Source organism: Thalassophryne amazonica, chromosome 4 (assembly GCF_902500255.1).
Source record: "Thalassophryne amazonica chromosome 4, fThaAma1.1, whole genome shotgun sequence".
NCBI classification, from domain to species: domain Eukaryota; kingdom Metazoa; phylum Chordata; class Actinopteri; order Batrachoidiformes; family Batrachoididae; genus Thalassophryne; species Thalassophryne amazonica.
In genome coordinates this window covers 144,775,567-144,802,320 of record NC_047106.1, presented here as the reverse complement: position 1 = coordinate 144,802,320, position 26,754 = coordinate 144,775,567, and the positions used below count along the sequence as shown (strand labels likewise).

At 42.2% G+C, this 26,754-nt stretch overlaps 1 protein-coding gene across 1 annotated transcript in view; it reads right to left on the bottom strand.

The window, feature by feature from the left end:
• Nucleotides 1-26,754, bottom strand: part of nlrx1 (NLR family member X1) — a 234,195-nt gene that overhangs the window by 79,594 nt on the left and 127,847 nt on the right. Inside the window, exons 6-7 of the mRNA XM_034168712.1 lie at nucleotides 21,634-21,817; nucleotides 13,257-13,352 (exon numbers count right to left, since the gene is read on the bottom strand). Coding sequence (XP_034024603.1) covers nucleotides 13,257-13,352; nucleotides 21,634-21,817 — 280 coding nt within the window. The remainder of the gene's footprint in view (nucleotides 1-13,256; nucleotides 13,353-21,633; nucleotides 21,818-26,754) is intronic.

The window sequence follows — 26,754 nt, the reverse complement described above, 5'->3', positions numbered from 1 at the left end:
GACTGAACTCGAAGTGAGACTGCCTGAAATTTTAACTTACAGTCTGGAGAATGTCCAATCAGTAGACAGCCTTGTGGATAGTTTAAATTCAGCACTTACAACTACACTTGATGAGGTTGCACCTCTTCTATTACGGCCACGCCTTCCCAAGGCACAGTTGCCTTGGTTCACTGGTTACTTGTGTGACCTCAGGCAGAAGGCTAGAGGTCTAGAACGGAAATGGCGTCGTTCAAAATTAGAAGTATTCCACCTTGCGTGGCATGATGCTATCTTAGACTTAGACATTACTGGCTACAAAGTGGACGTATTACTCTGATTTGATCAACAAAAACAAGCATAACTCAAAGTTGTTGTTTGACATGGTAGCACTTCTCATTCATGGACAGCCACCTGCTCGTTTTCCTTTTACAGCACAAGATTTCCTGGATTACTTTGAGAAGAAAATAGAAGACATCAGGTTAAACATATCCCGGCATGCCTTAACCCAGCCACTACACCCTGCTATTGAGGTGGGCACCACTACTGAGGTATTACCTAGATTTACAGAATTTGATAGTATCTCACTAGACATGCTGACAAAACTTGTAATGTCAACAAAAAGCACAACCTGTTTATTTGATCCTATACCAACAAAACTGTTTAAGGACCTGTGGTCCACTCTTGGGCCGACTGAGCTGGAAAATATTAATCTTTCTTTAACTTCTGGATCTGTTCCTAAATGTTTCAAATCTGCAGTGATTAAACCATTACTTAAGAAACCTAATCTTGACCCTAGTGTATTGAAAAAATATCGGCCGATATCAAATCTATCATTTTGCTCTAAAATTCTGGAAAAAGTGGTGTCACGGCAGCTCGTAGACTATCTTACTGAGAATAATCTCTTTGAGCCACTGCAGTCTGCTTTTAGAAAATATCATTCCACAGAGACGGTTCTCACTAAAGTGGTGAATGATCTTCTGCTTACAATGGATTCGGACACCACTACGGTTTGGATGTTGTTAGATCTCAGTGCTGCGTTTGACACCGTGGATCATCACATTTTGCTCAACAGGCTGGAGAATCTTTCTGGGATTACTGGGAGTGCCCTTGCATGATTGATGTCATACCTGTCCAGTCGTTCTCACTGCGTTTTGTATAATAACACTAACTCTAACCTTAATGACATGAAATTCGGGGTTACAGGGGTCCAGTTCTGCTTTTCTCCCTTTATATAGCACCCCTTGGGTATATACTGCAGAGTTTTGGGATTACCTTTCACTGTTATGCTGGTGATACTCAATTATACATGCCGATAACTGCTGGCAATCTCATTCCCATAAAATCTCTGGAGGACTATTTGGCATCAGTGAGAAGTTGGATGTCTAGAAACTTCCTACTTTTAAACTTGAATAAGACTGAAATGATGGTTCTTGGTCCAGTGAGACATCGGCATCAATTTGACCAGCTGGCGCTAAGCCTGGGTTAATGTCATTATACATTATGACATTATATGGACAAAGTAAGGAATTTTGGTGTAATTTTTGATCACCCATTGTCCTTTGACCTCCGTATTAGGGATATTACCAGGACGGCTTTTTTCCACCTGCAAAATATAGCGAGGATCTGCCCCATCCTGTCTATGGCTGATGCTGAGACCCTGATTCATGCTTTTGTTTCTTCTAGATTGGGTTATTGTAATGTCCTATTTTCAGGGTTACCACAGTCCAGCATTAGGGGTCTCCAGGTGGTTCAGAACACTGCTGCCAGATTTTTGACACAAAGCAGAAGGTTTGAACATATTACACCCATTCTGGCTTCTTTGCACTGGCTTCCTGTCTCTGTAAGAGCAGATTTTAAGGTCTTGCTGCAAAGCTATAAAACTGTTCATGGACTGGCGCCTTCTTACCTGGCCGATTTGGTGAAGCCCTACATACCGGCCCGGGTTCTGTGGTCACACGATGCGGGACTACTGTGTGTTTCTGGGGTGAAGAAGTTCTCAGTGGGTCACAAGGGAGGTCTTTACTTCTTCAGATAAAGAAGAACCTTCTAATCATTTGTCAAGGACATGGTGGACATGGTGTCTCTTAGAACAGTTGCAGGCAACCAACTCCATGCTTGAAATGCTTTCCTCAAAGGGCCTGATCCTCAGATCCATCTGCTATCACACCCACTGCCACCCACACATCTGAGATGCCAGACCCCTTAAACCTCTTGTATATACTGTAGATGAATGACATTTGAATGAATTTATTCAGCACACAGACTCAACAATAACAAAAAAAAAAAGGAACACTACTACTGCCAGTAGATGGCAGTGTTCATGGCAGTGTGAGCAGCCACACATTTGCTAAAAATGATGAAGGACTTAAACAGAATTTTCAGTTTTCAAATTGCCTTTTTTTAATACAAATGGGAAAATGACATATTTACAAATACAGATTTATTTGTAAAACCCACCACACATTTCAGTAACTGTGTTATACCGACCAGCCAACCACCGAGATCAGGAAACTAATGTACCCATAATGCATTGTGGCATGTGTGTCTAAATGCTAAAACCTTCAAATTATTGCATTACTTTCAAACTGAAACATATAGCTGATTTTTCACTTTGTAAAATGAACGACGTGTTGTTAATTTCAATAACTAGTTTGCCTCTACTGGTGGTTGGCTCTCACTGCGGTATTGTATCACTTCCTGTTCCGGAGCACAGCGGTGTTTTTCTGTATCTGTTAGCTGTTTAATCTGCACAGTTAGATTGATCTAGTTATCTAGATTACGATTTGTTTCCCAGTGTAATCTTTACGTGCCTCAACTAAAGCACTCCTTCTGCTGAATCACCTCTAAATTATTTACACATTATTCACTTTGCGTGTTTTTAGGAATCCGCTATCTTAGCGTAGCTACTAGCTCTTAGCCGATTTAGCATGGCGGCTTCTCCTGTCTCTCCCACACTTTTCTGCTCTGGGTGTGAAATGTTTAGTTATTCCTCGGCCTCCTTTAGCAGTAACGGTACTTGTAATAAGTGTAGCTTATTCGTAGCTTTGGAGGCCAGGCTGGGCGAATTGGAGACTCGGCTCCGCACCGTGGAAAATTCTACAGCTAGCCAGGCCCCTGTAGTCGGTGCGGACCAAGGTAGCTTAGCCGCCGTTAGTTACCCCCTGGCAGATCCCGAGCAGCCGGGAAAGCAGGCTGACTGGGTGACTGTGAGGAGGAAGCGTAGCCCTAAACAGAAGCCCCGTGTACACCGCCAACCCGTTCACATCTCTAACCGTTTTTCCCCACTCGACGACACACCCGCCGAGGATCAAACTCTGGTTATTGGCGACTCTGTTTTGAGAAATGTGAAGTTAGCGACACCAGCAACCATAGTCAATTGTCTTCCGGGGGCCAGAGCAGGCGACATTGAAGGAAATTTGAAACTGCTGGCTAAGGCTAAGCGTAAATTTGGTAAGATTGTAATTCACGTCGGCAGTAATGACACCCGGTTACGCCAATCGGAGGTCACTAAAATTAACATTAAATCGGTGTGTAACTTTGCAAAAACAATGTCGGACTCTGTAGTTTTCTCTGGGCCCCTCCCTAATCGGACCGGGAGTGACATGTTTAGCCGCATGTTCTCCTTGAATTGCTGGCTGTCTGAGTGGTGTCCAAAAAATGAGGTGGGCTTCATAGATAATTGGCAAAACTTCTGGGGAAAACCTGGTCTTGTTAGGAGAGACGGCATCCATCCCACTTTGGATGGAGCAGCTCTCATTTCTAGAAATCTGGCCAATTTTCTTAAATCCTCCAAACCGTGACTATCCAGGGTTGGGACCAGGAAGCAGAGTTGTAGTCTTACACACCTCTCTGCAGCTTCTCTCCCCCTGCCATCCCCTCATTACCCCATCCCCGTAGAGACGGTGCCTGCTCCCAGACCACCAATAACCAGCAAAAATCTATTTAAGCATAAAAATTCAAAAAGAAAAATAATATAGCACCTTCACCTGCACCACAGACTAAAACAGTTAAATGTGGTCTATTAAACATTAGGTCTCTCTCTTCTAAGTCCCTGTTGGTAAATGATATAATAATTGATCAACGTATTGATTTATTCTGCCTAACAGAAACCTGGTTACAGCAGGATTAATATGTTAGTTTAAATGAGTCAACACCCCCGAGTCACACTAACTGTCAGAATGCTCGTAGCACGGGCCGAGGAGGAGGATTAGCAGCAATCTTCCATTCCAGCTTATTAATTAATCAAAAACCCAGACAGAGCTTTAATTCATTTGAAAGCTTGACTCTTAGTCTTGTCCATCCAAATTGGAAGTCCCAAAAACCAGTTTTATTTGTTATTATCTATCGTCCACCTGGTCGTTACTGTGAGTTTCTCTGTGAATTTTCAGACCTTTTGTCTGACTTAGTGCTTAGCTCAGATAAGATAATTATAGTGGGCGATTTTAACATCCACACAGATGCTGAGAATGACAGCCTCAACACTGCATTTAATCTATTATTAGACTCTATTGGCTTTGCTCAAAAAGTAAATGAGTCCACCCACCACTTTAATCATATCTTAGATCTTGTTCTGACTTATGGTATGGAAATAGAAGACTTAACAGTATTCCCTGAAAACTCCCTTCTGTCTGATCATTTCTTAATAACATTTACATTTACTCTGATGGACTACCCAGCAGTGGGGAATAAGTTTCATTACACTAGAAGTCTTTCAGAAAGCGCTGTAACTAGGTTTAAGGATATGATTCCTTCTTTATGTTCTCTAATGCCATATACCAACACAGTGCAGAGTAGCTACCTAAACTCTGTAAGTGAGATAGAGTATCTCGTCAATAGTTTTACATCCTCATTGAAGACAACTTTGGATGCTGTAGCTCCTCTAAAAAAGAGAGCTTTAAATCAGAAGTGCCTGACTCCGTGGTATAACTCACAAACTCGTAGCTTAAAGCAGATAACCCGTAAGTTGGAGAGGAAATGGCGTCTCACTAATTTAGAAGATCTTCACTTAGCCTGGAAAAAGAGTCTGTTGCTCTATAAAAAAGCCCTCCGTAAAGCTAGGACATCTTACTACTCATCACTAATTGAAGAAAATAAGAACGACCCCAGGTTTCTTTTCAGCACTGTAGCCAGGCTGACAAAGAGTCAGAGCTCTATTGAGCTGAGTATTCCATTAACTTTAACTAGTAATGACTTCATGACTTTCTTTGCTAACAAAATTTTAACTATTAGAGAAAAAATTACTCATAACCATCCCAAAGACGTATCGTTATCTTTGGCTGCTTTCAGTGATGTCGGTATTTGGTTAGACTCTTTCTCTCCGATTGTTTTGTCTGAGTTATTTTCATTAGTTACTTCATCCAAACCATCAACATGTTTATTAGACCCATTCCTACCAGGCTGCTCAAGGAATCCCTACCATTATTTAATGCTTTGATCTTAAATATGATCAATCTATCTTTGTTAGTTGGCTATGTACCACAGGCTTTTAAGGTGGCAGTAATTAAACCATTACTTAAAAAGCCATCACTTGACCCAGCTATCTTAGCTAATTATAGGCCAATCTCCAACCTTCCTTTTCTCTCAAAAATTCTTGAAAGGGTAGTTGTAAAACAGCTAACTGATCATCTGCAGAGGAATGGTCTATTTGAAGAGTTTCAGTCAGGTTTTAGAATTCATCATAGTACAGAAACAGCATTAGTGAAGGTTACAAATGATCTTCTTATGGCCTCAGACAGTGGACTCATCTCTGTTAGACTCATGTTCTGTTAGACCTCAGTGCTGCTTTTGATACTGTTGACCATAAAATTTTATTACAGAGATTAGAGCATGCCATAGGTATTAAAGGCACTGCACTGCGGTGGTTTGAATCATATTTATCTAATAGATTACAATTTGTTCATGTAAATGGGGAATCTTCTTCACAGACTAAGGTTAATTATGGAGTTCCACAAGGTTCTGTGCTAGGACCAATTTTATTCACTTTATACATGCTTCCCTTAGGCAGTATTATTAGACGGTATTGCTTAAATTTTCATTGTCACGCAGATGATACCCAGCTTTATCTATCCATGAAGCCAGAGGACACACACCAATTAGCTAAACTGCAGGATTGTCTTACAGACATAAAGACATGGATGACCTCTAATTTCCTGCTTTTAAACTCAGATAAAACTGAAGTTATTGTACTTGGCCCCACAAATCATAGAAACATGGTGTCTAACCAGATCCTTACTCTGGATGGCATTACCCTGACCTCTAGTAATACTGTGAGAAATCTTGGAGTCATTTTTGATCAGGATATGTCATTCAAAGCGCATATTAAACAAATATGTAGGACTGCTTTTTTGCATTTACGCAATATCTCTAAAATCAGAAAGGTCTTGTCTCAGAGTGATGCTGAAAAATTAATTCATGCATTTATTTCCTCTAGGCTGGACTATTGTAATTCATTATTATCAGGTTGTCCTAAAAGTTCCCTAAAAAGCCTTCAGTTAATTCAAAATGCTGCAGCTAGAGTACTGACGGGGACTAGAAGGAGAGAGCATATCTCACCCATATTGGCCTCTCTTCATTGGCTTCCTGTTAATTCTAGAATAGAATTTAAAATTCTTCTTCTTACTTATAAGGTTTTGAATAATCAGGTCCCATCTTATCTTAGGGACCTCGTAGTACCATATCACCCCAATAGAGCGCTTCGCTCTCAGACTGCAGGCTTACTTGTAGTTCCTAGGGTTTGTAAGAGTAGAATGGGAGGCAGAGCCTTCAGCTTTCAGGCTCCTCTCCTGTGGAACCAGCTCCCAATTCAGATCAGGGAGACAGACACCCTCTCTACTTTTAAGATTAGGCTTAAAACTTTCCTTTTTGCTAAAGCTTATAGTTAGGGCTGGATCAGGTGACCCTGAACCATCCCTTAGTTATGCTGCTATAGACTTAGACTGCTGGGGGGTTCCCATGATGCACTGTTTCTTTCTCTTTTTGCTCTGTATGCACCACTCTGCATTTAATCATTAGTGATCGATCTCTGCTCCCCTCCACAGCATGTCTTTTTCCTGGTTCTCTCCCTCAGCCCCAACCAGTCCCAGCAGAAGACTGCCCCTCCCTGAGCCTGGTTCTGCTGGAGGTTTCTTCCTGTTAAAAAGGAGTTTTTCCTTCCCACTGTAGCCAAGTGCTTGCTCACAGGGGGTCGTTTTGACCGTTGGGGTTTTACATAATTATTGTATGGCCTTGCCTTACAATATAAAGCGCCTTGGGGCAACTGTTTGTTGTGATTTGGCGCTATATAAATAAAATTGATTGATTGATTTAAAATTATAACCATAAGTCAAACTGTCTGCCTGTGCATGACTCCAGTGAAATGACCGGCAGGTCTGTATGGTGTGAAGAGAAATGATCTGTTTTTCTTCCCTCTCTCATCCTTTCTCTCTGGTAGTCAGCTCCATAGAGCTCTACCATTCATGGCTGTCTGTCTGCTACAAAACATGTAACAGACAGGCACTAAAATCTTTGATTTCAGACTTTACAAATGTTTTTAACTGTTAAGCTTTATTCACTATGCCTGCACAAATATGTTAGTGTTCTAAAAGTTATTGGAACTAAATTTATTGGAAGCTAATTGCTCCGCTGATGGTTTTCAAAGTTATTTGGAAAGCTAATCCGCTAATGAAAACATGAGCTTTGATAATTAGCGGTTAGCGGATTAGTGGAACTGTGCCCACCACTGGAACTCTGGCGCTCTGTCCTCTTTTGTTCACTCAGCAGTCAGAAATTTGGGTGTTACATTTGAGCAGGCTCTCAAATTTGACGCACACGTTACCCGTCTGGTGCAATCATGTTTCTTTCATGTACGGAACATTGCCCACCTTAGAAACACTGTGTCTCAAGCTGAGCTTGAACAGATCCTTCATGCCTTTATTTCTTCTTGTCTTCCATCCATCCATTTTCTTCCGCTTTATCCGGAGTCGGGTCACGGGGGCAGCAGCTCAAGCAAAGCTGCCCAGACCTTCCGATCCACACACACCTCCCCCAGCTCCTCCGGGGGAACCCCAAGGGGTTCCCAAGCCAGCCGAGAGATGTAGTCCCTCCAGCGTGTCCTGGGTCTTCCCCAGGGCCTCCTCCCAGTGGGACGTGCCCGAAACACCTCTCCAGTGAGGCGTCCAGCGGGCATCCGGAAAAGATGCCCGAGCCACCTCAACTAACTCCTTTCAATGTGGAGGAGCAGCGGCTCGACTCTGAGCTCCTCACCCTATCTCTAAGGGAGCGCCCAGCCACCCTGCGGAGGAAACTCATCTCGGCCGCTTGTACTCACGATCTCGTTCTTTCGGTCATGAGCCAAATCTCATGAACATAGGTGAGGATCAGAACGTAGATCGATCGGTAAATCAAGAGCTCTGCCCCCCTACTCAGCTCTGTCTTCACCACGACGGTCCGATACAGCGACCGCATCACTGCAGATGCTGCACCGATCCGTCTATCGATCTCATGCTCCATCCATCCCTCACTCGTGAACAAGACCCCGAGATACTTAAACTCCTCCACTTGAGGCAAGGACACTCCACCGATCTTGTCTTGATTACTGTAATTCGCTGTTCCCCAGCCTCAGTAAGTCTTCGCTGGACCGCCTACAAATAGTCCAGAATGCAGCTGCAAGGCTCCTTACAAGGTCCTCTAAGAGGTCTCATGTAACACCCGTTCTGTCATCTTTACATTGGCTCCCAATTTGGTTCAGACTGCAGTTTAAAATATTGGTGATGACTTTTACAGCTCTGTACGGTCAAATGCCACTTTACATCAGTGAACTCTTGCATCCGTATGTGACAAGCAGGTCTCTGAGGTCCTCGGACCAGAACCTCTTGGTTGTACCAAGGTCAAGGCTGAAGACCAAAGGAGACTGTGTGTTTAAGGTTGTGGCACGCACTACACCTACATTCCGTGGACTCTGTTGGAACTTTTAAGGAGAAGCTCAAGACCTATTTGACTTTTTAGCTCGTTTTATCTTCCTGCTGTTTTTAGTTTCTGTATTTTTATTTCTGTGTTCTTAAATTCCTGTACAACACTTTGTGATTTTATCTTGAAAGGTGCTATACAAATAAACTTTACTTACTTATTTACTTCTGTTTTTCAAGATAGTGGCCTCGGCATTTTGAAAATTTCAGTTAGCCCCACTTTCCAGAGGTACATAGGAGCCATTTTTTCTTCAGATGGTCACGGATTCTAAGATAATGACTCTACTAAAACAAATCTCTTTCTCCGACCCTATCACATGGGAAAGTAATGAGCAGAAGATCCGCTGATATTCTTTCCCTGATTAAGGTTTGACTGCCATCTGCTCGTCTTCATCACTTGTCCAACTGGTGCAGCCTTACTGATGTCGAGACGGCCTCTCCAACAGTGTGGAACAGTGTGTTTTACCAGACCAGCCCCAATGTGCTCTGCCTCAGCAGTCGTGAGAGGTCTACGCTGGTCATCACCAGGACAGACAACAACCTGAAAGACATGCGTGCTCTAGTAGGTTTCTTTGTGGGCTGCTGATGCTGAGCGCTCCCCGGCGTAGAGTCAACAGCCCACTTTTGCTTACACTCAGCGGGTGTGACAGCTCTACCAGGGGCGCCCTGCGAGGTACCAGGAGGTGGCGCATGGTCGGCTCCCGCCTCAGAAGAGGCAGGTGCTTACGCACCATCCCCAGTCCCTTGCCCTTTCTTTTTCTTTCACTTTGTGTTTTTTTTTTCTTTTTCTGCTGCCCTGAGGAAGCGGCAGAACTATTCTCCAGCAAGAGTCCTTCCACGCCTTCCGACAATGGACAGACATCATCTCTTTCAGAATTACTGTCAGAGATGGCCAACATCTGAAGCTTCAATCGCAACACTCCTTTCCAGCTCGAGATGTTCCCACACTATTACTGACAGGTCCAGCTAGGGATGGGTATTGATAAGATTTCATTGATATTGATGCCATTATCAACTGTGCTTATCTATCTGATTCTTTATTGATTCCCTTATCAATACTTCCAGTGAATTTTCTGTGTACTAAAACATGGCTTTACAGGTTTTCTATGTCAGCAACATTTTATTGAGTCTTAAAGTAAATAAATGTGAAATTGGTCATTGGATCCTTGATCTCTGGCACAGGTTCATCCAGGACTCGCCAAGACCTTATTTAAGACGTTGTTTTGGTGATTAGGGATGTCCTCATGTATTGTAATAAATATTCCAGAGAACGTCAAGAACCTCTCTGACAATTTAGACAAACAGGCCTGAAAGAAGTTTCTGTTGGAGGCATTTTAGACATAGAATCAGCAGGTTAGGTGAATTGGAAACTTAACAACTGTTCAGGTCTCCCTTGTAAAAGAGAGCTTGATCTCAGTGGGTCAAACCTGATTAAATAAAGATTAAATTAAAGTGGGAGGGGAAGTGTTGGCTTTTTAAATATAGTGGTCCCTCACTATAACGAGGTTCACCTTTTGCAGCCTCGCAGTTTCGCGGATTTTTTTTGTGCAATTTTGCATGCTTTTTTTTTTTTTTTTTAACAGCGCATTGTGTTCTGCGTCCTTATCAGGCGGGCTGGTCGCGGCACTAGACGGCATCACCGCGATTGTTCTCACTGCCTCTGATGCGCTTTCTGCGGGCTCTGTAAACGCAGCAGTGGGCCACTCACACCGCCCTCCTGTCTGCTGTGCGGAATTGCGCCAAATCTGGCAACAGGTCCAGAGACTACGCTCGCTGTTTTGATGCGGATGTTGACCGCAGCCGCAGAGCTCTGTGGCCACCGAGAGAGGACTTGGATTCTTTGCGGGTCTCGCATCCGTACCTCCGGAGGCAGGGAGTGAAGGGAGAGCACGCGCATTGTGTTCTGCGTGTGTCTGTTTATAATCTTCTCGACCAGAAGAAAAAAGAGAGTGTTTACACAAGAGAGAAAAGTGAGAAAATGTTAATGCCTGTTTGAGAAAAGTGTATAAAGTGTGTAGTGAGGGGTTTTACAGCCTTAAAACATCTATAATAATAAATAACTTCGTGGATTTCGCTTATCACGGGTTATTTTTAGAATGTAACTCCCGCGATAAACGAGGGACCACTGTACTTGAAAGACACTGGACTCATCGACAGGATTTAGTACTGCTGTAACGGACTGATGCAGAGGGTGGCAGCATTGCAACAATAAGGATGCCGGCTGGCATTAAACGTCACAGAAGAAGAGCGGGTGCGTTTGATTATATCACAGGAGTGCTTTTTGAGGTCAGAGTGCATGTCTGCATTCACAAAATGCCTCAAGAAACCACAAAAAAATGCATAAAAGTACTTAATTTACTCATATTTGTTGTCGGCAGTGGTGGGCACAGTTCCGCTAATACGCTAATTAGCAAAACTAACTTTTTTGTTAGCAGATTAGCTTTTCAGCTAACTTCAAAGACCATCAGCGGACCAATTAGCTTCTGCTAAATTTAGCTCCGCTAACTTTTAGTCCGCTAACATTTAGTCCGCTAACATTTTTTTTCTGGCATAGTTAGTAAAGGTGAATGATCAAAACGTTTGTAAACCCTAAAATCATACATGTTAGTTCCTGTCTGTTACATGTTTTGCAGCAGTCAGGCAGCTGTGAGGAGCAGAGCTCAATCAAGTAATTTACATTCAACAACATACAGTGCCCCAGAGCAGCAAAGCAGTTTTGAGTTATGGCTTGATTTATAAAACAAACTAATTCTGGACAGTTTATTGACATTAACATCAACTCTGTCATTTTTCCAAAGTGAAAATATTGCACATATCTTAGTTTTAAAGTAATGCGCTAATTCTGAAGGTTTGAGCATTAACACACAAAGATGCCAACGGGCATTATGGGAATGTGAGCCTCCTCTGATCACTGATTGGTTGGTTTATTTATTTGTATAAAACCAACACAAAAGTTATTGTAACGTGTGTTGGTTTTTACAAATAAATGTGTATTGTAAATATGTCATTTTTTTCATTTGTAAAAAAAAAGGCATTTGCAAAACTGAAAAATCTGTTTATTAAGTGTGATTCAGTGCAACACATAGCGACCGTGTGATAGTTGGTCGCTATTCACACTCCTATCTAGTAGATGGCATAGGAAGTGTCAGCTGAGCTTAAACTCAAAACTGGCTTGTCAGTAGCTGACAGTGTACTGGAGTCAATACTAAAAGTTAGCGGTTAGCTGTAGCTTCCGCTACATTTCTTTTATTGGTTTAGCATTATAAAAGTTAACTTTTCAGTTAGCAGATTAGCAGTTATCAAACCTAACATTTTGGTTATCTGTGCCCACCACTGGTTGTCAGTCTGGGTAAATCGTCGGACTCAGACCCATTGCTTGTGCAGCTAATCTGGTTTCCTCAGCGGCGTGTGCACGAGACAAAAACAAACATGTTTTCGTCATGGCGAGTGGTCGGAGCTTTCTCCAACCACCAGCTAGCTCCAGCGCAGTGTGAACTGAAGAACTGATAAGGGAATCATTAAGCAAAAAGGCTATTGATGTCAGTGGATCGAATCATTTATCGATTTTTAACAGGAACCGGTTTTCGATACCCATCCCTAGGCCCAGCTGGGTTCCCTACTGGACAAGTCAGAGGCTCAGATGTATGATTACCCAGGGCACCAGCTCCCTGCACACCATGAGCTGGGTCCATGGTGATTTTAGAACCCTCATTTGTCGGGTACTGAGGGCCAGTCTTTGAATTGCTACCCATATTTGTATTAGTCAATTTGCTGCAGGCTAATGGCCCACAACTACTGGATGCAGACTACATCCGGGTTTGAATTCAGAGTTTTCCATCTCCTAGATGGATAGTCAACCTTGACAAATGGGTCCCACCTACCCAGCCATTTTGATCCACGGTCTCCCAGGAAGCTCCGAACAAGTACCAGCCATGCAGGCCAACCTGACAGCCCTGATCGCTGACCAAGGCCAACAGGGCCTGCTTGTACAGCCATCCCACTCCACAGCAAGCAAAGGAAGGTCTCCCATCCCTAAGAAGAACAAGTTAGCCTCCCACCAGAAGCCCTTAACCAGAACCAGCTATGCAGGCCAGCCCGCCAGCCCTGGTTGCCAACCAAGGCCAGCAGGACCTGCCCACACAGCTAGTACTAGCCCAAGGCAGCCAAAGGAAGCCCTCCCAACCTCCAAAGGAAAAGGCGTTTCCCCTATTTGCCACCCAGGGTGTCAGCACAAGGCATGGCACAGTTGCTACGTCTCATTAATTGTTACACACATGCGAAAAACCACACAGTCACAAAAACAGGGATTGTTTGTTGTTGTTTTGTTTGTCTCACTTGAGGTTGTGTGTGTGTCTGAAGGCCGGCCCCAGCATCTGCAGCATGTCCCGGGTCAGGAGACATGAAGACAGGTCCAGCTCCTCCAGGCTGTAACTATGGAAAAAACATCACAGATTTTAGAACCAAAAACCAAAAAAATGGACCTCAGCCTCAGACCCTGAATCCACAACCCAACTCACCACCATGTATTCATGTGCTAGTATTTCAGGCGTCAAAAAAAAAAAAAAAAAAAAAAAAAAGAATCCCGTCATCAGAAATTTATCTTGTCCAAACATTTCTTTACTCCATCAAAGAAACTAATCAAACCTAATTGAGAAAACAAACCTCAGCTTGATTTCTTTGTCAGTGTTCTACCTGGGGCAGCACGGTGGATTAATGGTTAGTACTGCTGCCTCACAGTGAGAAGGTCATGGGTTCAAATTCCAACCTGTGGCCTTTATGTGTGGAGTGTGCATGTTCTCCCTGTGTGTGTGTGGGTTTCCTCCGGGTGCTCCGGTTTCCTCCCACATACAAAGACATGCGGGTTAGGTGGACTGGGATCTTTAAATTGTCCATAGGTGTGCGTGTGAGTGTGAAAGTGTTTGTTTGTGGTCCTGAGACAGACCGGTGTCCTGTCCTGTGTGTACCCCACCTCACATGCATAGGCTCCAGCCCCCCCCCCAGAACCCTTAATTGGACTAAGTGGTTGAAGGTGTGTGTGTGTGTGTGTTCCACCTGGAACATAACAACACCAACAAGCCACTCGGATGCTTCCGGCCACTCGCCGCCAACTCATTTTTCCACTTTGCTTGATAATCAGAGAACTTGGTCTGTTTGATCCTGGAGAGCAGACCCAACATCTCATCTGGTTCCAGAGATACGGTCATCAGTTATGTTTAGACGATGGCCTCTGATTTGACCTTGACCTTTCACACAGACATGACCTGAGTTGTAAAAGGACGGCTCACTGAGTTTGTTGTTAAAAAAGAAGAAGTGAACCTTATTTTATGGTTTTACGGATGGTAAATGTAGAAAGATTGAGATCAACAGTTTCTGGACAGTTTGAAAACATTCAAACCCAGTTTTGTTTTTGTCACTGTTTTAACCTATAAAACTGTTCATGGACAGGCACCTCCCTCTAGCTGCTCTAACTAAACCTTACGTACCGGCCCGGGCTCTGTCTTCTCAGGGTGCAGGACTACTTTGTGTCCCTAGGGTGAATAAGAAGTCTGTGGGTCACAGACCTTTCTCTTATCGTGCCCCTGTTCTGTAGAATGATCTCCCTGCATCAATAAAACAGTCAGATTCTGTGGAGATTTTCAAGTCCAGACTTAAGACACATTTATTGGCTTCCTGTTAATTCTAGAATAGAATTTAAAATTCTTCTTCTTACTTATAAGGTTTTGAATATTCAGGTCCCATCTTATCTTAGGGACCTCATAGTACCATATCACCCCAATAGAGCGCTTCGCTCTCAGACTGCAGGCTTACTTGTAGTTCCTAGGGTTTGTAAGAGTAGAATGGGAGGCAGAGCCTTCAGCTTTCAGGCTCCTCTCCTGTGGAACCAGCTCCCAATTCAGATCAGGGAGACAGACACCCTCTCTACTTTTAAGATTAGGCTTAAAACTTTCCTTTTTGCTAAAGTTTATAGTTAGGGCTGGATCAGGTGACCCTGAACCATCCCTTAGTTATGCTGCTATAGACTTAGACTGCTGGGGGGTTCCCATGATGCACTGAGTGTTTCTTTCTCTTTTTGCTCTGTATGCACCACTCTGCATTTAATCATTAGTGATGGATCTCTGCTCCCCTCCACAGCATGTCTTTTTCCTGATTCTCTCCCTCAGCCCCAACCAGTCCCAGCAGAAGACTGCCCCTCCCTGAGCCTGGTTCTGCTGGAGGTTTCTTCCTGTTAAAAGGGAGTTTTTCCTTCCCACTGTTGCCAAGTGCTTGCTCACAGGGGGTCGTTTTGACCGTTGGGGTTTTTCCGTAATTATTGTATGGCCTTGCCTTACAATATAAAGCGCCTTGGAGCAACTGTTTGTTGTGATTTGGCACTATATAAATAAAATTGATTTGATTTGATAACAATATGACAAGCCAACAGTGCCGCAAATAGGTCACTGCCTTACAGAAACCTGGTTACAGCAGGATGAATATGTTAGTTTAAATGAGTCAACACCCCCGAGTCACACTAACTGTCAGAATGCTCGTAGCACGGGCCGAGGCGGAGGATTAGCAGCAATCTTCCATTCCAGCTTATTAATTAATCAAAAACCCAGACAGAGCTTTAATTCATTTGAAAGCTTGACTCTTAGTCTTGTCCATCCAAATTGGAAGTCCCAAAAACCAGTTTTATTTGTTATTATCTATCGTCCACCTGGTCGTTACTGTGAGTTTCTCTGTGAATTTTCAGACCTTTTGTCTGACTTAGTGCTTAGCTCAGATAAGATAATTATAGTGGGCGATTTTAACATCCACACAGATGCTAAGAATGACAGCCTCAACACTGCATTTAATCTATTATTAGACTCTATTGGCTTTGCTCAAAAAGTAAATGAGTCCACCCACCACTTTAATCATATCTTAGATCTTGTTCTGACTTATGGTATGGAAATAGAAGACTTAACAGTATTCCTTGAAAACTCCCTTCTGTCTGATCATTTCTTAATAACATTTACATTTACTCTGATGGACTACCCAGCAGTGGGGAATAAGTTTCATTACACTAGAAGTCTTTCAGAAAGCGCTGTAACTAGGTTTAAGGATATGATTCCTTCTTTATGTTCTCTAATGCCATATACCAACACAGTGCAGAGTAGCTACCTAAACTCTGTAAGTGAGATAGAGTATCTCGTCAATAGTTTTACATCCTCATTGAAGACAACTTTGGATGCTGTAGCTCCTCTAAAAAAGAGAGCTTTAAATCAGAAGTGTCTGACTCCGTGGTATAACTCACAAACTCGTAGCTTAAAGCAGATAACCCGTAAGTTGGAGAGGAAATGGCGTCTCACTAATTTAGAAGATCTTCACTTAGCCTGGAAAAAGAGTCTGTTGCTCTATAAAAAAGCCCTCCGTAAAGCTAGGACATCGTTCTACTCATCACTAATTGAAGAAAATAAGAACAACCCCAGGTTTCTTTTCAGCACTGTAGCCAGGCTGACAAAGAGTCAGAGCTCTATTGAGTTGAGTATTCCATTAACTTTAACTAGTAATGACTTCATGACTTTCTTTGCTAACAAAATTTTAACTATTAGAGAAAAAATTACTCATAACCATCCCAAAGACGTATCGTTATCTTTGGCTGCTTTCAGTGATGCCGGTATTTGGTTAGACTCTTTCTCTCCGATTGTTCTGTCTGAGTTATTTTCATTAGTTACTTCATCCAAACCATCAACATGTTTATTAGACCCCATTCCTACCAGGCTGCTCAAGGAAGCCCTACCATTATTTAATGCTTCGATCTTAAATATGATCAATCTATCTTTGTTAGTTGGCTATGTACCACAGGCTTTTAAGGTGGCAGTAATTAAACCATTACTTAAAAAGCCATCACTTGACCCAGCTATCTTAGCTAATTATAGGCCAATCTCCAACCTTCCTCAAAAATTCTTGAAAGGGTAGTTGTAAAACAGCTAACTGATCATCTGCAGAGGAATGGTCTATTTGAAGAGTTTCAGTCAGGTTTTAGAATTCATCATAGTACAGAAACAGCATTAGTGAAGGTTACAAATGATCTTCTTATGGCCTCGGACAGTGGACTCATCTCTGTGCTTGTTCTGTTAGACCTCAGTGCTGCTTTTGATACTGTTGACCATAAAATTTTATTACAGAGATTAGAGCATGCCATAGGTATTAAAGGCACTGCGCTGCGGTGGTTTGAATCATATTTGTCTAATAGATTACAATTTGTTCATGTAAATGGGGAATCTTCTTCACAGACTAAGGTTAATTATGGAGTTCCACAAGGTTCTGTGCTAGGACCAATTTTATTCACTTTATACATGCTTCCCTTAGGCAGTATTATTAGACGGTATTGCTTAAATTTTCATTGTTACGCAGATGATACCCAGCTTTATCTATCCATGAAGCCAGAGGACACACACCAATTAGCTAAACTGCAGGATTGTCTTACAGACATAAAGACATGGATGACCTCTAATTTCCTGCTTTTAAACTCAGATAAAACTGAAGTTATTGTACTTGGCCCCACAAATCTTAGAAACATGGTGTCTAACCAGATCCTTACTCTGGATGGCATTACCCTGACCTCCAGTAATACTGTGAGAAATCTTGGAGTCATTTTTGATCAGGATATGTCATTCAAAGCGCATATTAAACAAATATGTAGGACTGCTTTTTTGCATTTACACAATATCTCTAAAATTAGAAAGGTCTTGTCTCAGAGTGATGCTGAAAAACTAATTCATGCATTTATTTCCTCTAGGCTGGACTATTGTAATTCATTATTATCAGGTTGTCCTAAAAGTTCCCTAAAAAGCCTTCAGTTAATTCAAAATGCTGCAGCTAGAGTACTGACGGGGACTAGAAGGAGAGAGCATATCTCACCCATATTGGCCTCTCTTCATTGGCTTCCTGTTAATTCTAGAATAGAATTTAAAATTCTTCTTCTTACTTATAAGGTTTTGAATAATCAGGTCCCATCTTATCTTAGGGACCTCGTAGTACCATATCACCCCAATAGAGACTCTCAGACTGCAGGCTTACTTGTAGTTCCTAGGGTTTTTAAGAGTAGAATGGGAGGCAGAGCCTTCAGCTTTCAGGCTCCTCTCCTGTGGAACCAGCTCCCAATTCAGATCAGGGAGACAGACACCCTCTCTACTTTTAAGATTAGGCTTAAAACTTTCCTTTTTGCTAAAGCTTATAGTTAGGGCTAGATCAGGTGACCCTGAACCATCCCTTAGTTATGCTGCTATAGACGTAGACTGCTGGGGGGTTCCCATGATGCACTGTTTCTTTCTCTTTTTGCTCTGTATGCACCACTCTGCATTTAATCATTAGTGATCGATCTCTGCTCCCCTCCACAGCATGTCTTTTTCCTGGTTCTCTCCCTCAGCCCCAACCAGTCCCAGCAGAAGACTGCCCCTCCCTGAGCCTGGTTCTGCTGGAGGTTTCTTCCTGTTAAAAGGGAGTTTTTCCTTCCCACTGTAGCCAAGTGCTTGCTCACAGGGGGTCGTTTTGACCGTTGGGGTTTTACATAATTATTGTATGGGTTTTGCCTTACAATATAAAGCGCCTTGGGGCAACTGTTTGTTGTGATTTGGCGCTATATAAAAAAAATTTGATTGATTGATTGATTGATGTGGAGAAAAATAAAATAAAAACCAGCTGAATAATTAGTGAAAATCGCTGGGTTGATATAAATAATAAATAAAAGGGGACATAATACAGAAGCCTGCGGTTAAATAACCCTGGTTAAATAAAAAATAAATCCCAGTCACGGGATTCAAACCTGCAATTTACAAAAGCTCTGATTAACAGACAGAAACATTCCCACTGTGATACAATCTTATAACAGGAGCATAAAACGCCTAAAATCAACAATGAGATAAACATATTAAAAAAGAGAGAAATTAGACAATGTATGGAAGAAGTAGTTTTCATCGTCTTTAATTATGGCAAAAAAAGCACCATAACTGACAAAACAGTGTTTGCTAGGGAGTATTTTTGGTGATACGTGACTGAAAGTCAATCAATGTGAGCAGCCTGGTAGGAATGGGGTCTAATAGACATGTTGATGGTTTGGATGAAGTAACTAATGAAAATAACTCAGACAGAACAATCGGAGAGAAAGAGTCTAACCAAATACCGGCATCACTGAAAGCAGCCAAAGATAACGATACGTCTTTGGGATGGTTATGAGTAAATTTTTCTCTAATAGTTAAAATTTTGTTAGCAAAGAAAGTCATGAAGTCACGCATGCATGTGCATGTGGACCCACATCAGCGGCACGATGTGGGTCCACATGCACAAAACCGTCACAGCGGGATCGTTCACGCCTGCCTAACCATGTGTCCCTCCCGATGTCGGTTCGATGTTTTCAGGGTTTGCTCATTCAGGCTGTTTGGCCGTGATTCGCTCTGATTCCTACTTATTCGTGCTCTGTGTGAAGGGGCCCTCAGTGAGGAAGACATGACGTAGCATCAGGTCATCCTGCACCTATTCACATTGCCCAGCAGTTTCACAGCGCACCGCAGCCTGGATCCACAGAGTCCGCTTACTTCACTGCAGGTTACTTTGTAACCAAGAACCTTTCAGGAAAAAGAAAATCTGCGACTGTAAAAATGTACAACTGTAAATGAAGATCAAAGAACGGGATGTTTATTGTACACAGATTTGTGATGCTCTATTTTTCTGGCTTACCGCAGTCCAGGATTAGGGCTCTTCAACTGGTTCAAAACGCTGCTGCCAGACTTTTGACACAAAGTAGAAGGTTTGACCACATTACGTCCGTTTTGGTGTCCCTGCACTGGCTTCCAGTTGCTGCAAGATTGGATCTTAAAGTACTGTTATTAGGTTATAAAATCGTTCATGGACTTGCACCTCCATATCTGACTGACCTGGTAAGCCCCTATGTACCAGCTCGGGTCCTGCGTTCTCAGGGTGCAGGACGTCAGTTTGTTCCCAGAGTGAATAAAAAGTCTGCTGGTCACAGAGCTTTCTCCTATCGTGCCCCAGCTCTGTGGAATGATCTGCATTCAGCAGTCGGATACTGTGGAGACTTTTAAGTCATGTTTAAAGACTCATTTGTTTTCCCTGTTTTATCATTAGTGTTCTGATGTGTTTTTATTCTTGTATTCTTTTATGGTTGTCTTTTTATTGTTTTACATTTTTAATTCAGTTTTTTTTTTTTTTTTTTGGTTTATGTTGTGTGAAGCACCTTGAGACGATTTCATCGTGAATTGGTGCTACATAAATTAATTAGAGGTGCACCGATCAGGATTTTTTAGGCTGATCAGCGATCACTGAAATTTTGATCGGCCGATACCGATCAAGTACATATTTGGATCATGCCCAAAATAATAATAAATTAATATATAAACAAAAATAAATTTAAGAAATATTACAATTTGAAAACAAATGCACCTGTTGGGAAGGTGTTGTAGCACGGACCCACAACAGGGGGCGCAAATGAACGGACAATGAGTAAGCCAAAAGGTAACAATTTAATGTTGTGATATTACACAACGAAATGTGTCTTAATGTTCACAGTCAATAAACACCAGGTGACGTGTGGGCAGGCTCGAAGATAGAAGACGCCCGACGAGAGAGAAGCCGCGTCCCACACGGCCTCCACCACCAACGGCCTGAAGAACACCGGAGCCGCCAAGTCCCGAGTCCCCAGGTGGCCTCTGTCTTCGGCTGTCGACCCTGGTACTGCTGGCAGAAAACAGAAAGATGATGTGTGAGTGTGAGTCCGCACACTCAGTAATTCTCAGTCCAAACACAGTTAGGAGGAAGCACCTCCACCTCCAACCTAGGAACACACTAGCAGCTCCTGTTACCACTTATCTGGATGGAGTGAGAGGCGAAGACGTCGCTTCTCTCACTGACCGCCAACCCAGCTGAAAGGGCACCACAGGACAACGGCTGCAAACAGATCAGACGTAAGTCACAGTCTAAATTCAGCAGAGAAATTACCTTAGTACTGGTAGTCGATTTCTCGGCGGGGAGGTGGAGTTGCAGTCTGGCTTATATGGTGGTGTAGATGAGTGACAGTTGGAGTAATGAGTGACAGCTGTCACCTCCTCTGGGTCTGGCGCCCTCTCGTGCTTGGAGCCCGCACTCCAAGCAGGGCGCCCTCTGGTGGTAGTGGGCCAGCAGTACCTCCTCTTCAGCGGCCCACACAACAGCACCCGAACATGATGACGGCTGCAAATGCGTAATACTAACTTTTAACATTGAAAATGCCATAGACATGCTAACGCATTAGCATCGCTCCCGTTTTTAAGTTATAAAATACATCTATCAACTGTTTCAGAAGACCATAACAGGTCGGTTTAACATAGAAAAGGTAAATAATATTCACAGAAAATTAAGCGAAAGAAAGAAAGTATAAACGAAGCAAGAGGCTCGAAGCATTGCTTCAATCTGCGAACCACTGGTTCGATTGGTTCAAGGTCCAGAGCAAAGCCGCACTGCAGAAAAGTTGATCACGGACCCACTGCAGGGTCTGTAATCAATGTAGAGAAATTATCATTTTCCTGACAAACACACCAAGCGCTCCCTGCGCTACTGCCTACACTGTTGTGAGCGGTCCTTTTGATCGGCGCATTTTGCCGATCACCAATCAAACCGATCAAAGTGTGATCGGCCGATAATGATTGGTGGCCGATCGATCGGTGCACCTCTAAAATTAATACATTTGAATTTGTACCTGGCCGGGGTGCACGAAAGCACAGAACTTAGAATGAAGCATTTGAGAGGCGTCAAGCGGATGTTGGCGAGGCAGATGAATCTGATTGAGCACAGGACCTCTGCAGTCAGTCTGGGGTTCTGGAACTCGTAGAGCAGAACCAGGAGATCCATCAACTCCTCTGGAGGCTGCGGCTTATTCAGCTCTATTATTCAAGAAAATAAAAGCTGATCAGTGTACATTCTGGTGCAAAATATCCACACACACACACACACACACACACACACACACACACACACACACACACACACACACACACACACACACACCACACACACACACACACCACACACACACACACACACACACACACACACACACACACACACACAAAACAAACTCTTTCAGAATTAACACTGTCAGTGTTCAACACTTAAAGAAGAGACTAAAGGCTCTGATTACAAATATTAAATAATAAATCATAATAATAATTCATATAATAATAATAATAAATCATAATACGTAAATAATTGTAATAATAAATAAATATATATATAGAAACAATGAAAAAACTGGTGCCAAGTTGTTTTTATTTTAACAGGTTCAGCTTGATTCAGAGTTACTAAAAAGTTACAAATACTGGTCTGGGAACACCTTGGGATCCGCCAGTCAGAGGTGGTCAATGTGGCATGGGTAAGGGAAGTCTGGGGTCCCCTGCTGGAGCTGTTGCCACCGCGACCTGAACCCGGAAAAGCGGTTGAAGATGATGAGATGTAACAGCTCAGTTGATGCAGAATAATAATAAATATGTCAAGTTGCAGCGTGGTGGCCAAGCACCTGTTTCAGACCAGCCTCACTCATTCTCCACTGAGCTGTGGGAAGGAAGGGCACCCGGCGTAAACCAACATGCAGGTCTTGGATCTGCTGTGGGACCCTGAGTGAAGAAAGGGAGAAGCCAAAGGGACCAAATATTTAAAGTTAGATATGCAGTTGCACATCAGAGGTCAATGTCCGAAGAAGCCCACAGAACCACATCATCCACAAAAAAAGCAACGATGTAATTCTGAGGTCACCAAAGCAGACACCCTCCAGTCCCTGACTGAAACTAGAAATCCAGTCCATGAAAATCCCAGACAGAACTGTGACAAGGTGCAGCCCAGGCGGAGTCCAGCACCCACCTGGATCAGGTCCAATGTGATGCTGAGGCTCATCCTTTCTTTGTACTGAGAGCAGACTGCAGAAGTCCTGCAATGAGTGATCTCCAATACGCACTGGGAAGGTTTGAGACCGAGTGAGAAGCAGCTGGGGTGAGGATCCAACTCCAAATCTGAGACTATGGTGTTCTGTTGGAAAAGGCTGGATTGTTCCCTCTGGATCAGGGGAGACTTCTCAAAGTCTTGGTCACAAGAAGGTGCAAAATGGAGCAGAGGAAGTGGGACTGTGCCTGAGATCCTGTAAACACCACACCAGCCCTTTGTGGTGAACACAGAGCTGACCATTGGATTTACACTCCTATCCTCACCTGGGTCGTGACTAAAGAACAAGGTCATAGATAAAACTGGTGGAAAGGAGATTCCTCTCTCGGGTATTTGGGCTAACACTACTGGACAGGGCGAGAAGCTTGAATATCCAGGACTTGGTTTGGTTTCAAAGCGGAATGTTGGAGCCACGCTGATTTGTATATATAAAACTAGACAAAGGAAACTCCAGAAACTATGTTACCCAGAATTCTTGGAGGTGGAGCTTATTAAACCTTTAAAAGAGCTTGCTCCCGGGAATTCGCTCTTTCTCTCGCTCTTTTCCTCTCTTCACTTTTCTCTCTTCTTTTCCTTGGGTTTAAAGACGCTGCCTCGGCCGTCAAGATTTATGACCCTTTGTTTAAAGCCACGTGCGCACCGACAAGAATTTTACTTTATTTTTCCGACAGATAACTTTTGCAACCTTTGTCAATTTAAACGCGCCGGCGCATTTAACTTCCTTTTTCAAATTTTCAAATTAAAACCTTTTCTTCTTCAAACTCCAAATTCTTTTCACGAACATTTTTCTTCTAAAGTCAGCTATTTTTTCAATGAATTCTGATTCGACCAAGCTTCCAAAAAGATGACGACAAAAGACGAATTTTTGATAGAGAATAAAGATGCTCAAACCTTTATTCTGACAAGCCAGATTCCAGAGCGCTGCAGAGAAAAACATCCAGGTCAGCTGAGACGTTCAACAGCGACTTGAACTGCCGCCGCGAAACCACAGCACAATAACAGAAATCATCCCCGCCACTGACGAGACTGAGCAGGTCGGACCGGCAGAGCCTCTTTGTCAAGGTCCCTGAAGAAGCTGTGTGGCGGACAGAGCATCGACTGAACCAGACGGCGTCCAGCCTCAGACCTCACGGAGATCCGCTGCACTGTGCAAAGTAAGACCGGGCTATGTTGTCAGATAAACAGAGTGGCTTTATTTAACTCTATTCAAAATCATTAATCTTCTCTCAGGTTAACAAGTACCAAAGTAAATTACCTGTTAAATTAGGACGAATCTTACTCCTAAAACTCCCGCTACAAAACCAAATTATCAGAACATCATATAATCATTGCTCATTGACGGTTGTAATCATTAAATCGATCACTGTGATATGTCCTGTTATTTAACTCCTGCCAGAATTAAATAAATATCTTAAACATGTGAAGTTGTCTGTGATTTTTGTATGTTTTTACAGAGGGTGTCGGATCTGACATGCGGAGCTTATCCTTTAGAAACTGAGACTGATTAATTAAATTGAGACTAATCAATTAATGAATGTTTAAACTAAAAAGTACTTATACTTTGAAATAAGTGGTGCCCCGAGATAAAATTACCCACAAGTGATAATTTTCAATATTCCAAAACATTATTATATTCATCCTGTGACTCTGTTCCCTACAATTCACTGTTTGAAGAAATACTAAGTTGTTTTTTAAAAAAAGCTTAATTTATTCTGACTTATCTCAGTCTAGTTTTTAAATAAACCTACTGACCTCAGGTTTTGTTTTTTTTGTAAACATTCATTCATTCATTTTCTGCTGCTTATCCGGGTCATGGTGACATCAGAACAAGCAGCCCATCCCACACTTCCCTATCCTCAGTGGAACAACTCATATTTTTGATTTCTTTATTTTTTGGCCCTTAGTTAAAATTGTCATGCTGACATTTGCATGAAAAACTACAACCCCAATTCCAGTGAAGTTGGGACGTTGTGTAAAATGTAAATAAAAACAGAATACAATGATTTTCAAATCCTTTTCAACCTATATTCAATTAAATACACCACAAAGACAAGATATTTAATGTTCAAACTGATAAACTTTGTTTTTGAGCAAATATTTGCTCATTTTGAAATGGATGCCTGCAACAGGTTTCCAAAAAGCTGGTACAGTGGTATGTTTCCCACTGTGTTACATCACCTTTCCTTCTAACAACACTCAAGAAGCGTTAAAACTAAGTAACTAATGTACAGGCAGAGGAAACAAGGATATTTAAAGAGAACAAAACTAAATCCACAAGCATTACAACAAAATAAAGGGCTAAAAGTCAGCTGTGGGTCTGTATTTTTGTATCTATGTACGTATGTCTGTGTGTCAGCATGTCAGTGGTGTCAAAAGTACACACATTTGTTACTTAAGTAGAAGTACAGATACTGCAGTTTAAAAACACTCTGGTAAAAGTTGAAGTATCAACTTGACCTCTTTACTCAAGTAAAAGTGAAAAAGTATGTGCTCCAAAACCTACTTAAAGTATAAAAGTATAAAGTAACCTTTAAAACAAAAAAGTAGATGCCACTATATGAATTGAAAGCTTAATTTAAAAACTGATTCATTCTACATGTGGCCCAAGACCCCAAAACCCAAAATTACCCCCCAACACCACCTGCATGAAAATGTTTCAATGCTAGAAGCTCTGAAATGCAATCTGGGACTATTCCAGACAATAAACTGCAGTGAGTGCAGCATCCATTTAGTGAAGGAAAAAAAAAACAAAAAACAAAACTTTCCTCATTCAAATTCATTCCAGTTATACAACCCCTGGCAGTAATTATGGAATCACCGGCCTCAGAGGATGTTCATTCAGTTGTTTAATTTTGTAGAAAAAAAGCAGATCACAGACATGACACAAAACTAAAGTCAGTTCAAATGGCAACTTTCTGGCTTTAAGAAACACTATAAGAAATCAGGAAAAAAATACATTGTGGCAGTCAGTAACGGTTACTTTTTTAGACCAAGCAGAGGGAAAAAAATATGGACTCACTCAATTCTGAGGAAAAAATTATGGAATCACCCTGTAAATTTTCAAAAAATCTCAAAAATCAAAAATGCACAACAAAACAAATGAGGAACGAATGGGAGGAAACTGGAGTCAACGTCTGTGACTGAACTGTAAGAAACCGCCTAAAGGAAATAGGATTTACATACAGAAAAGCTAAAACGAAAGCCATCATTAACACCTAAACAGAAAAAACAAGGTTACAATGGGCTAAGGAAAAGCAATCGTGGACTGTGGATGACTGGATGAAATCATATTCAAGTGAATGAATCTCAAATCTGCATTGGGCAAGGTGATGATGCTGGAACTTTGTTTGGTGCCGTTCCAGTGAGATTTATAAAGATGACTGCCTGAAGAGACATGTAAATTTCCACAGTCATTGATGATATGGGGCTGCATGTCAGGTAAAGGCACTGGGGAGATGGCTGTCATTACATCATCAATAAATGCACAAGTTTACGTTGATATTTTGGACACTTTTCTTATCCCATCAATTGAAAGGATGTTTGGGGATGATGAAATCATTTTTCAAGATGATAATGCATCTGCCATAGAGTAAAAAACTGTGAAAACATTCCTTGCAAAAAGAGACATAGGGTCAATGTCATGGCCTGCAAATAGTCCGGATTCTTAATCCAATTGAAAATCTTTGGTGGAAGTTGAAGAAAATGGTCCATGACAAGGCTCCAACCTGCAAAGCTGATCTGGCAACAGCATCAGAGAAAGTTGGAGCCAGATTGATGAAGAGTACTGTTTGTCACTCATTAAGTCCATGACTCAGAGACTGCAAGCTGTTAGAAAAGCCAGAGGTGGGTGCAACAAAATACTAGTGATGTGTTGGAGTGTTCTTTG